The 12956-nt window shown below is 51.1% G+C and overlaps 1 protein-coding gene across 1 annotated transcript; it reads right to left on the bottom strand.

Moving 5' to 3' along the window:
- Positions 1-314: 314 nt before the first annotated feature.
- On the bottom strand, positions 315-9972 carry Ldlrad2 (low density lipoprotein receptor class A domain containing 2). The gene is made up of 5 exons (XM_063235118.1): positions 9885-9972; positions 6369-6800; positions 3122-3253; positions 672-830; positions 315-556 (listed from the first exon to the last, which is right to left on the bottom strand). Exons 1-5 carry the CDS (start codon positions 9970-9972, stop codon positions 315-317), a joined length of 1053 nt encoding a protein of 350 aa, XP_063091188.1.
- Positions 9973-12956: the final 2984 nt, after the last annotated feature.

The raw sequence follows: 12956 nt of genomic DNA, 5'->3' as shown, positions 1-12956 counted from the left end.
TCTTTGGGACTTGACTCAGTGGCTCCGGAGGGACACAGCTGGCTGCTGAAGTGAGGCTCCCACGCCCTGTCCTGGGCACAGGGGTCACGCTGGCTCTGAGCTAGCCTAATGCCCCCATGGCTGCCACAGGACTGGGTCCTGTGTGTACTTTGCTTCTTGCAGCTGCCACCATAGCCAAAGGCAGGAACTGTCCAATTTCCCAGAGGGGCAGCATGAGACTCTGAAGTTAAATGACCAATGGGAGGCCAGGCGGTCAGGGCTCAGGCTCTGTCTGGCCCAGAGCCCAGTCTCCTTCTGCCAGGGCTGTAACCTCTCTAGGGACAGCCCTCCTGGTCCTGGAAGACTGGGCCCCTGCTCCCAGATTCCCCCGGGGCCACTCGGCCAGTACATGGGTAGCAGATGCTGCAGCCTGCGAAGCATCTGAGGCACAGGCCCCGAGTTCCCAGTTGCCAGGTCGCCCAGCTGGAAGAGCACCAGCACCAGAACAGGCCCACGAGGAGGCCGACAGAGGCCAGGAGCAGGGAGGAGGCCAGCACCACAGCCTGCAGCACGGGGCCTGCAGAAGGAAAGAGTCCACTCAGCCTCAGCCTGGCCTGGCCACCCTGCTCCCGTCACGTGGTCAGGGGAGGGTGTGCTGTCCGTGGGAACAGTAGGAGCCAAGTGGTCATTACCTTCAGATGCATCCTGTCGGGCAGAGTCCTGGCCTTCTGGGGGCCTCCTCTCTGCTGTATCCCCAAGAGGGTCTGCAGAACCCAGCACCATGGAGAGAGTTGGGGGCTTGGAGGAGTCGTTGTCTATGCTCCCTGCCTGGCTGGGTGGCAGAGAGGGACCTGCAGTAATAGGACCAGCACACTATGTTTCTTTTTCTTTTTCTTTTTCTTTTTTTTTTTTTTTTTTTTTTGCTTTTTTCCAGTACCGAGGATCAAACTCACAACCTCACGCTTGCCAGGCAGGCACTTACGCTGCTGAGCTAACCCCCCAGTCCCCACTGTGTTTCTTTTCTGTTTTTTTTTTTTACCGGTACCAGGGATCGAACTCGGGACCACGCGCTTGCAAGGCAGGCGCTTATGCCGCTGAGCTAAATCCCCAGAGGCCCCCTTCCACTGTGTTTCATTTAATGTCAAAACCTCTGTCATTATTTTCATTTTACACATAAGAGAAGAGAAGCACAGAGAGGTTAAGTCTCTCACCACGGTCACACAGCTAGAAATCAGAAGAGGATCTGAACCCACCCAGTCCAGATTCAAGTCCAGGGGTTTTTACTGGAACTGTTTCTCAAGAAGAGGGGGATGTATATATACACACACTGAGCACTTTCTGTGCGCCAAACCCTCTACATAGCAAGACCCTGTCTCAAACAAATAAACATTGTGTGAGTCTACTTAGTGAAAAAGTAGGATGAATACTTAAATTTTTAAAAAATTTATATAGGAAAAATACATCTTGCATCAGCCCCAGAGTACTGGGATCATAGGTATATGCCACCACACCCAGCTATTTATTCCTTATAGTCAGTTTATCTCACTTAGCATGTGCTAAGCATGCCTAGCTCCCTTCCTTCTTAAGGGTGACCAATGTTTTATTGTTTGGAAAGACCAGATTTTGTTTATGCATTGAACTGTAGGTGGGCTCTGGATTGCCGTTTTCACAGAAAGGGGCCATAAAATACTTTTGTGAAAAAGTTAAGCGGAGGCCCACTGGGAGGAGAAAGACCATGAGAGCTCTGAAGAACAGCTTTTGGTAAAGTGGTGGTACACGCCTGTGATCCTAGCACTGCGGAGGCTGAGGCAGGAGGATGGCCAAGAATTTGAGGCCAGTCTGGGCTACCTCGTGAGCTCAAGGCCAGCACAAACTACATAGTGAGACCCTGTCTCAAAAAAGAAATCCTGAGCACTGGCTACAGCCAAGAGGGGCCTGAAGACACGACAACCAGCTGGCTATGTGGCACACACCCGGGACCCCAGCACTCTGGCAGAAGGATTTCAAGTTCCAGCCAGCCTGGGCATCTTAGCAAAAAAAGCACTGGGGATGTAGCTCAGTGCAGTACCAGAGGAGGAAGAAAAAAATCTAAAAAATGATGGTTATTAGAAGGAAAAAAGAAAATGAAAACTTTGGGCTTCTGTGGGAAAAAATATGCAAGAACAGAAGCGCAGAGACCAAAAGTCACCAAAATACTCCAGACAAGACTGCAGCACTGAGGCCAGGCGACAGCTGAGCGGTGGGGCGAAGGCTCGGGTGATGGGAACCTTCTACAGACGTGGTGGCTTCACTGTGTGCGGAGTATCGAAGGAGGAGGGGGTGACTCAACCAGTGGGGCCAGGGCTGCCGGTCCTATAGGGAAGGTGGCGAAGGGGTGGAGGGAGGGTCAGGAGCCAGTTCCAGGCAGGTGAAGGGTGGGAAGCCCCAACGGCCAGGGCCAGGTGCCCAGGAGGACCATCCCACTGCTTCTTTTGCTTAGTTTTGTTTTATTTCTGGGGGGTTTTGTTTTTGTTTTTGGATACAGCGTCTCGGTATGTAGTCCAGGCGGGGCTTGAACTCACTATATAGCCCAAGCTGGCCTTATACTTGAAGTGACCCTCCTGCCGCAGCCTCCAAGTACTAACATTACAGGTTGTGCCCCATCATGCCCGATTCCATCCACTCTTGACTGGGGGTTGAGGAAGGTGAGAGATCTCCAGGGCCCCAGCAAGGTTATTCTGCTTTGGGAGTCCATTTATGCTTACATTCTTCACTGGCTTTATTATCCTGAGCACCTCTGCCTTTGATGCCCTTGGTCCCTGTACAAGGTGCTGTTTAAGGATGGTTTCTGCCACAACTGGACCAAGTCCCCACACATTGTTGTACATTTGCATGTTCTGAACCTTAGCTCTCATTCTAAACTGAGTGTCAGGCTGGGAATTTGGTTCAGCAGCCTAAGTGCCTGCTTTGCAAGCATGTCGTTGTGAGTTGGATCCCCAGTTCTGGGGTAAAAAAAAAAAGATCATGATGGAATGGCCCATAAACTTGAGTGCCCGCTGCTGCCCTCCCCTCGTTCCCTGCACAGGGTCCCTGCCTCCTGCCTCTAGGCAGGGCAGACGGGCTGACTCCTCCCCTTGGCTGTTTAGTAAGACCCAACACTGACCTCTGCAGCTGGCTGGTGGCCAGGAGCTCTGGTCGCTGCCGTCCCCACAGTTGTCCATGCCCCAGTGGTCACATACCAGGCTCAGGGGGATGCACCTGCCATTCTGGCAGCGGAAGTAGGCACCACAAGGTCCTGAGATAGAAAGGGGAAGCCTGGGGTGAGGCTCCTAGATGAGCCCACGACACAACCAGATATGTGGGCCAGTGGTGGGAGGAGTTGGGAAGAGGAGCAGGAAGACTTGGGCCAGCAGTACAGGAACAAAAGGGTAGTGGGCTTTGGATTTTTTTTTTTTTTTTTTGAGACAGGGTCTTGTTATGTAACCCAGACTGGCCTTGAACTCATGGCAATCCTCCTGCCTCAGCCTCTGGAATACTAGGATTACAGGTGTGCACTACTGGAAAGGAAATTTTTTTTTCTTTTTTTCCAGTAAGGGATCGAACTCACAACTGCCTGCTTGCAAGGCAGGTGCTTATGCCGCTGAGCTAAATCCCCAGCCCCCTGAAAAGGAAATTTTAAAACCTATAACCTGGGGGTTGGAGATTTAGCTCAGCGGCATAAGCACCTGCCTTGCAAGCAGGCAGTCGTGAGTTTGATCCCCGGTACCGGTAAAAATGAAAAAGACAAAAAAAACCTGTAACCTGACAGTATATTAGCAGGAAAGGCAGGCCCAGCCTTTTACACTAAGCTACCCTTGCAATTCTAACACCAGCTGCAACTTGTAAGATAACTTAGCCAGGAAGTACATCTTGTTGCACTAATTTTCAAGACAGATCGGCTTAATTAAAGACAGTGATTGGTTCTTCCTGCTCACCCAAGCCCCTGACCTTGAGAAACTCCCAACTTAAACTTGCCTGAAATAAATCTGCCTAACAACATATGACCCAGCCTTTGTAACCAATTATAAAATAACCTGCTATAACCTTTTGTACTTCCTGCTTCAAACACATATAAGTGTCTGTTTAACCCCAAGATGGGGCTGGTAATTTGGAACTCAAGTTTCCCACAGCCCACTAGTGTAATAAAGAGTTGCCTTCCAACTCCTTGGTGCTGCATTTTTCCATCCAATTTGGTCCTGGTTTTTCCACACCACCACCATGCCTGGTGTAGACCAGGGCTTTGGAAGGTGGCTCATTAGGGCAATACTGAGCTCAGTGGGGGGACAATGAAACGATACACACCAAAGGGGTAAACACTACAATTAACCCCACGGAAGAGACAAGACAGCAGCCTGGGGCAGCTGGCACCTGACTATGGTCTGCCCCTGGCAGACTATAACACCGAGCTGGGGGCGGAGTCTGCATTTGGGAGTGGGTCCAAAATGCTTCTGCCGGAGCCCAGTCCCGCACCTCCCCACCCTGGTCCTGGCCATCTGCAACACTCAGAACCATCTGCAGCACAGGAGCAGCTTGATTGGTTGCTCATGGCCTATCTCCCCCAGAAAGGGATTCCCTCTTAATCACTGCTGCACCCCCACAGTGTAGAACAGCACTTCACACAATGCAGGTGCTTAATTAACACTATACTAGTGAGTGGATATGCATACAAGTGAAAGTATCACACACTCAGCTCCTGGGGCAGGCAGACAGCTTGGCTTACCCAGAATCCCACGCTGAGGGCAAAAGCTAGATCAACTGGAACTGATCAATAGCATGGCTCAGGCCAGGCCAATCACGCCATTCTAATTCCTAGCCACAGAAATGGACACCTGGCCTACAGAAGTAACTATTTAGATTCCACTCCAGGACTTTTGCTACAGCCATTAAAAAAAAAGATGCCTTAATCAAGCCTGGAGGTATATGTGTATAGTCCCAGAACACTTTGAGGCTGAGGCAGGAGAATCACAAGTTTGAGCCCAACACAGGCAATTTAGCAAGACCCTAAAAAAGAAAAAACCTATAATCCCAGGACTCCAGAGGCTGAGGCAGGAGGAGTGCCTAGGCCACATAGTAAGTCCAAGAGCAGCCGGGACTGCACACAAAAAAGAAAAAAGTCCAGGAATGATAGCGCATGCTTGTAATCTCAGAGGCTGAGGCAGGAGGATCACCACAAGTTCAAGGCCAGCCTAGATTATATAGTGAGTTACAAGTTCAGCCTTACGTGTATAGCAAGACCTGAAAACAAGACAAAACAAAAATTCAGGCCATGCAGGCATAATTCCCAGAAGGAAGCCAGTGAGTCATAAGGCCGCTCAAGACCTACCATGCGTCTGGGACCATCCCGGGCCTCTATGTCACCATCTAGATCTTAGGATACTGGTGCTCCAAAGCCCCTGTATCTCCCTCAAGTGTTCAACATGCCTTGTTTCATTCTCCTCTCTGGATATTCTGCCAGAAATGGTGATTGAGCCTAGATGGTGACACACACTTGTAATCCCAGCACTCTGGATGCTGAGGCAGGAGGACTGCCAAGAGTTCAAGGCCAGCCTGGATTGCATGGCAAGACTGTCAGGAAGAAAGAAAGAGAGAGAGAGAGAGAGAGAGAGAGAGAGAGAGAGAGAGAGAGAGAGAGAAAGGAAAGAAAGAAAGAGAAAGAAAGAAAGAAAGAAAGAAAGAAAGAAAGAAAGAAAGAAATAAAGAAAGAAAGAAAGAAAAGAAAATGGTGATTGAGCTTCTCATGGTTTTAGAATCTCCTGGGCTTTGAGAGTTCCCCTGCTCACCATGGCTGGAGACACCTCCAGAATCAGGCCCAGCCCCTTCCCTTAGGAGCAAGGAGCTCAGGCTGCAGCCCTTACCGTTTCCCACTTTGCAAACTCAAAAACGCCACCCCCAGGAGGCCGAAGTGCTGTGCACCGGAGGGCTGAGATAATGCATCATGAACCAGGGTTATTCAGGTCCTGCCTGGGAATTTCTGTTGGGTATCTCCCAGAGCTCTGGTCATGCCCTTCCATGCACCTCTAAAGGGTCAACCTGGACATGGGTGTAAGTGTGCAAGGGGCACCATACACATGAGGTGCACGGGATGGGAACTGTGCCTGAGCAGTGTGAGAGACATGAGTGGTGTGAACTGTGTGTGGTTTGTGTATGATGAGATGTACACGTGTGTAGGAGTGTGCATGAGTGTGAGTGCCTGGCTGGGGGGCAGCAGTCTGGTACACACATGCGTGGATATGGGATTTCTGAGGTTGGCTTTTTGGGTCTCAAATGTCATCCCGACCCTCCACCCTGGGCCTGCCACCACCTCCTCCTGCACCTTCTTGGGCTCTCAGCAGCCAGGATGCTGGCTCCATCCCGGACTTCAGCCAACGCACCCAAGTGGAAAGAGGTGACTTCGCCCACGAAGTCCACACGGGGCTGGCGGCCTCTGGTGACCAGGCGCAGGCCTAGGAACGGTCCGGAGGAGGCCACCGGGGCGGGGATGGACAGGCCGCAGAGAGGGGGCCCCAGAGCCCGGGGTGCTCCGGGGGGCCCCTCGTAGAGCTGCAGGTAGGAGCCGGGGGCGCACGGGTCGGCTGGCCCCGGGGTGGAGGCGTTGTGCGCGGGTTCCGGGGCCGCCTGGGTCAGGCTGTAGACCAGGAAGAAGCGGAACTGGAAGCGGATCCTGTCGCCCGGGGCGGCCGCCCGCATCCAGAGCCCGCAGTCGGTGTCCGGAGCCACGAAGTAGAATCTGCGCGAGGTGGCGTGTGATTGCAGCAGCAGCCCGTCGCCCTGCCAGGTCCGCCGGCACAGCTGCACCAGGTCGGCTGCGGAAAGCGCAGGCCGGGCTCACGCGGCCGGTTCCACCGGGCCTGACCCTGGCCCAGGCCCTGATCCTGACACTGACCCTGACCCTGACCCTGACCCTGACCCTGACCCTGACCCTGACCCTGACCCAGACCCAGGCCCTGACCCTGACCCTGACCCTGACCCTGACCCTGGCCCTGGCCCTGACCCAGGCCCTGACCCTGACCCTGACCCTGACCCTGACCCTGACCCTGACCCTGGCCCAGGCCCTGATCCTGACCCTGACCCTGACCCTGACCCAGGCCCTGACCCTGACCCTGACCCTGACCCTGACCCAGGCCCTGACCCTGACCCTGACCCTGACCCTGACCCTGACCCTGGCCCAGGCCCTGATCCTGACCCTGACCCTGACCCTGACCCTGACCCTGACCCTGACCCTGGCCCTGACCCTGGCTCCCTTTAGTCTGAGCTATGTTGTTCCTAGGTTCTATGTGGGGGAGTCCCTGTTCTTCCTGCTGTTTAATTATGGGTAAAATGGGGGTAATTAAGCAATTTCAGAATTTTTGTGAGGATTAGAGTTAATGTAATTCAGACCACAATCCCTTCCTCGAAAGCCCTGCGCCAGGTGGTGGCGCTGGTCTGTAACCTGAGCACACTGGGAGGCTGAGGCAGAAAGATCTCAAATTCAAGTGCCGTCTGAGCAACGTAGCACTTTGCAAAAATTTTTGAAGTCTCAAAATTAAAAAAATTTTTTTTCAAGAATGCGAGGCTGGGGGCTGGGGATTTAGCTCAGCGGCATAAGCACCTGCCTTGAAAGCAGGCAGTCATGAGTTCGATCCCTGGTACCGATAAAAATGAAAAAAAAAAAGCCAAAAAAAAAAAAGAGTGCAAGGCTGGGATGTAGCTCAGTGTGAAGGCGCTGATCTAGGGGAAATGCTAGATGTCAAATATGCCGAGTTCGTGTCCCCCAAAGTGGAAAAATGAACTCTAAGGAACTAGAGGTTAAGAGTAGGAAAATTTATTGGAGAAAAGGGATGGGGACTAGGATTGGGGAAAGGGGAAATTTGAATTGCTCCTGAGAGACAGGAGGGGGTCCCAAGTGGGTTGCCCATGAGCCCACCTTCAAAGGAAGGTGGCCCTGAGCAAAGTCAAGAGTTTGGTACAATGTGGATCAAAACTATGATCAAACAGGATTGCAAGAATAGTTGCTTAGGTAACACTGATCTAATGGTAGCCAGGGTACATGGTGACATCGTTAACCTTGGTGGAGGGACAGTAGTCTCAGCGTTGTCTTTATAAAGGCTTAGTAGTCCCTGGTTTTAGTCCTAGCGGGTGGGAGAGGCTGGCCATCCCTACTGAGATAATGGGGACTGGGTGATACCAACCTCCATTCCTCCCTTAGGGAAGTATGGAAACTAGCCTCCGGGTTTTACCCTTCAGGTGCACTCTTTTCTCCAGCACTGAGGCCCGGCCCCGCCCGGTCTGTGGGCCTCTCTGTCTCTACCTAACCGAGCTATTTATTACACCGGGTTCAGTCTCCTTGCAGATGGGCAGGGGTCATGTGTTTCATGGTTTCTAGATTTCAAGGTACAGGGTTTGGGGTGATGCCTGGCACTTAAGGAGGGTTATGCAAGTGTCAGCAACTACTCTGAACCTTACTGAGACCACACATTTGAGGGCCAGCCACCTAATAGCTTTCATTTCCTCTTGCTAGACGACTGAGTTTCGCAATCCTTGTTTGTCAGATTTATTAAGGATTGGTATGTGACCTGTTTTGGCCAGTGGGACTTAAGGATAAGTCCGCTGCAAATTCCTGAGGAAAGGTTTTCCTGCTTGAAAGGAAGAGTACTGTGTTGAGGAGACACATTTTCTTCCTGCTTCTGAAGGATATGGACAGAATGTGAGGTCTGGAGCGGCAGCAGCCATTTTACAATTAGGTGGTCTTGAGATTACCAATGCTAAGATCATGGAGGTGCTGTCTCTGGAATCACCTATGGACACTCTTCTTAAATGAAATACTAAATACTGAAACAATGCATATCATTATACTTTTAGTCCTGTTAGTTTGGTATTTGTTTCTTTAAAACATCTGCATTAATAGACTTGTGTGAGTGCTCAAACTACCTCTGAATTTTTAAGGATAAAGAGAAGTTTTCTGGTGCAAGGCAGGGGGTACAAGTGGGTACCTAAGGATCTGCCAGGGTGTGGGTCTTCAGGGGAAAAATCCTGGCTTGAGCCAGCAAACACAGATGCATTTCCTGTGTTTGTGCAGACCAGAGGCACACTCCTATGTGCACACTGTCAGGAATTGAAGTCGGGGCACTTACTCTGCCACAGAGCCACACCCCCAGCACCCTCCCTCTGCGAGACACGGTCTTGCTAAACTGCCCAGGCTGGCTCAGACTTTCCATCCTTCTTTTCCTAGAGTGCTGAGATTACAGGCATGCGCCGATATGCCCAGCAGGGTAGCAGTTTTGAGTAAATCAAGTTGGGCACCTTTGTACCAGACACTGTCGGAGCATCTTGGGTAATTTACTTCACCTTGTTATGTACAACATGATAGTCCTGGCACACCTGTGATCCGAGCACTGGGAAAGCACAGGAACAAGTTCCTATTATTATTTTTTTTCTCTTTTTCTTTCTTTCTTTCTTTCTTTTTTTTTTTTTTTTTTTTTTTTTTTTTTTGTATTTTTGAGACAAGGTCTCGCTATGCAGTTCAGGCTGGCCTTGAGCTCACTTTGTAGCCCAGGCTGGCCTGGAACTAGATTCCCCTGCCTCAGGCTCTCAAGTGTTGGGGCTACAGGCATGAGCCACCACACCTGGCAATTACTGTTACTTTACTACAGAAAAAAACCAGCCTCGGGTGAATGAGATGGTGATCTCAGGACAGGAAGTAACAATGGCAGCGAGGGGGAGAGGAGGGTTCTGGTTCTAGAGCCCACAAATTTCGCCTCCAGACAGGATGGCCCCACCCTCAGGCTCTGCTTCTGGGGGTCTTGGCACTGTGTCCTACTAGGGTTTGTCCTGGACTTGAGGCACCGAGCAAGACCAAGCACAGGGTTCCCAGCCCCTGTGGGTCACCAAGGGTGGGGCCAGGCACTCACCTGTCTGCAGGTCAGGCGTGGCCAGGGTGGCTGTCCCCAGCAGAAGCAGCAGCAGCCTCTGGGGCAGCAGGGGGACAGCCAGCTCCATCAGGGCTTCACTGGGCACAGTGGCAGGGCAGAGCTACGGAACCTTTGGTTTGGGGTCCTCAGGGACACTGGGGTGTGGGTGCCAGGGCAGCCAGCTGGGACACTGCCAAGATACAAGGGGCAAGGCAGACAAGTCCGCCGGCTCCTCTGGTGTCTTCACTGTCATCTTTGTGCTCCTCCTTTGGGCCAGGATTGTGTCCAGGGGTTGCCATGGAGATTTGGAGTGAAGGCCTTAGCTGGAGGATGCCTGCTTACCCTCGTCAGACAGGAACCAGGACACTTGAGTCCGGCTTAGCCATGGGGCTTCTGGGAGGGGGACTCACAGCTTGGAAAGCTGCTGCCTTCCTAGATAAGCTGGCATCTTAGAGTTTGAGGAGGCTGTGGCACAAGAGCAGCTTCTCTGAGGGCTTAAAGGAACACCAGTGCCAAAGGAGCACCAGATGAAGAGTCTATTACTAACACAGAGTTCCTGCCGCAGGGCCTTTGCACTTATGGCACCCTCTGCCTAGAGTAATTTATCTCATAGCTGTCCATAGCTGGTTGCGTCAGGCCATTGTGTCACAGCTCACATGTGACCATTTCCTAACAATCTTTCATTTTTTAAATATTTTTCTTTTTTGCGTTTTTGAGACAGGGTCTCACTATGCAGTTCCAGCTGGCCTTGAGCTCACTGTGCAGCCCAGGCTGGCCTCAAATTTGCTCCAGTCCTCCTGTCTCAGCCTATCAAGTCCTGGAATTATAGGTGTGTGCTGCCATGCCCAGCTCTGACCATTTTTTAATCCTATCACTCAATTACATCTCCTGCATTTGCCATCTCAGTACTCTTGGTCCAGCCCTGGGGTTTGGGGTTGAACTGGGGCTCTTCTTGGAGTGGTCTGCACATGGGTGGCATGCAAAGCCGAGATGCACTGATACTCCCACAGGAATGAACACGGAGGGACTTGCTTCTGTCCTCCAAGTTTAACCCTTCTCGGCTGCATTTGACTGGCATCCTGTGATTCTAGAAGACAAATGTCACTTAGAGGGCAAAGGGAGAGGATTCTCGTCCCCTGGGTTTGTGTCCCAGGGGTGGGCTTAGACGTCCAGGATGGCGGCAGCCAGGTGTGGGGTGCACAGGTGTAATCTTCAAAGCCTGACACAGACTGTGTGGGACATTGGTGTGGACTCACGGAGGACACTGTCATGCACTCTAAGTCTTCAGCTGCATTCGAGCAGAACACTGCCATGGGACCCAGGCCCTCGGCTGGATTCTTCGGGGCTCTAGTGTGTAGACAGATCTCCTGTTCTGTTCTGCATTTGGTTCTTTGGGTGAATATTATCAAATAATCCTACAAATTACGTATCCTGCATAAAATTGTTTTCTTTGTAAACCTTGACTACAATAGGCACATAGATGTTAGCTATAGAGATGTCACATAACTAGTAAGTTAGGAAGCACTCTGGCTTCCCGGAGAACAGCAGTCTGGGCTGAATCTAAAGTTCTGTGATGACCCTGCCAGAGGAGGAGGAGGTCACCGAGGCACAAGAAGTGCATGCGAATCCTAGAAAGCCCGGGGAGTCCACTGCTTCCGCCAAGCCACAGCAGAAAACGCCCCCTTCTGGTCTCAGCGGGCTCACATCCCACGCGGGCCAAGAAAGGTATTTGCAGGGGTGAACAGAGGCGAGACTTGAACTCAAGGTCTGTTCCAAATCATGTTCCCTCCACAACAATGCTAAACACGGTTTCTCCATACCAAGTTATGTGGGAGACAGCTCCTTTCCTTTCTGTTATCTCTATTTTGGCAGAGTTATTAATACCTGACCCAATAAAAAGTTGAAGATTGACATGAGGTCATTTTTTACAAGATTAGAAAAATAAGGTACAATTAGGCAGAAGTTACTTCCCACAAGTCCAATGTGGGAAACTCCATCTCAAAGTGTAAACAAAAGGTTGGAGCCAGGTGTGGTTCCGCAGCTCTGCCCTGCCACTGTGCCCAGTGAAGCCCTGATGGAGCTGGCTGTCCCCCTGCTGCCCCAAAGGCTGCTGCTGCTGCTCCAGGGCCACGCCTGACCTGCAGACAGGGGAGTGCCTGTAATCCCAGCACTCGGGAGGCTGAGGCAGGAGAATTGCTGTGAGGCCAGACTGGGGTACAAAGTAAGTTCAAGGCCATCCTGAACTAGAGTGAGACCCTGTGTGAAAAAGAAAAAAAAATGTCAGAATGGCCAGCTTTACATACTTCTAAGCAATGAATAGAAATTTGAGATGATACTGGGATTGATACCATCCAGCCCATTAAATCCAGATATACATTAGACACCTGGGTAGGTGGACCGGACTATCTCTTCCCCAAAACAGTCCTGCCTCAGATGTCATAGGTAAGCCAAGATTAATGATGGCCAGGGACCCTAGCTATGTGCATTGTCCTATTGGATCAATCTTAGCTGAGCGGCTATACTTGTAATCTTATTGGCTAATTTCTGTTTGACCCAGGTTGTTCTACCTCACGATTTTGCCCTAGAAAACACTGTTGGAGAAATGACCTTAGAGCCAGCGCACTTCTGGGGCCCCTCCTTTCTCTCAGGAGCGATTCCTCTTTCCTGATAAAGGTTTCCTACTCTTAACCTCCGTTGCCCATTAGAATTCATTCTTTGATTTCAGAGGACAGGAACTCAGCTCATTTGCAGGTGTGTTAATGCTAGCACCCAGGAAGCTGAGGCAGGTGATCACCAAGCTACATAATGAGGTCAAGACCAGCCTGAATTACAAAGGAGATCCTATCTCCAAAAAACCTCCCGCATACCTGCCATCTAGCAGGTTGGGAGTTGTACTTCTCCTGTGTCACTATGATAAACCACCCCCACTACAGAATCAAGTTAAGGAATACACTATACAGTGAGAAAATGTACTTAGGCCATTGAAGAAGAAATAACAGAATTTCTTTCATAATCCTGAAGCTGCAGTGGTAGCAGCAAGGTATAATAGGCCAAGCTAGTGTCAAAACAGGT

This window comes from Cavia porcellus, unplaced genomic scaffold, assembly GCF_034190915.1.
Source record: "Cavia porcellus strain 051 isolate PalLab524CR breed Dunkin Hartley unplaced genomic scaffold, mCavPor4.1 scaffold_25, whole genome shotgun sequence".
NCBI lineage: Eukaryota > Metazoa > Chordata > Mammalia > Rodentia > Caviidae > Cavia > Cavia porcellus.
This window is presented reverse-complemented; position numbering and strand designations above follow the sequence as displayed.

Coding starts and splice junctions, on each gene's coding strand:
- Ldlrad2 (XM_063235118.1), bottom strand. CDS start 9,972: ATGGAGCTGGCTGTCCCCCTGCTGCCCCAGAGGCTGCTGCTGCTTCTG. Junction 3,254..6,368: donor AGTCACCTCTTTCCACTTGG/GTGCGTTGGCTG, acceptor TTTCTATCTCAG/GACCTTGTGGTGCCTACTTC. Junction 831..3,121: donor GCCACCAGCCAGCTGCAGAG/GTCAGTGTTGGG, acceptor CTATTACTGCAG/GTCCCTCTCTGCCACCCAGC.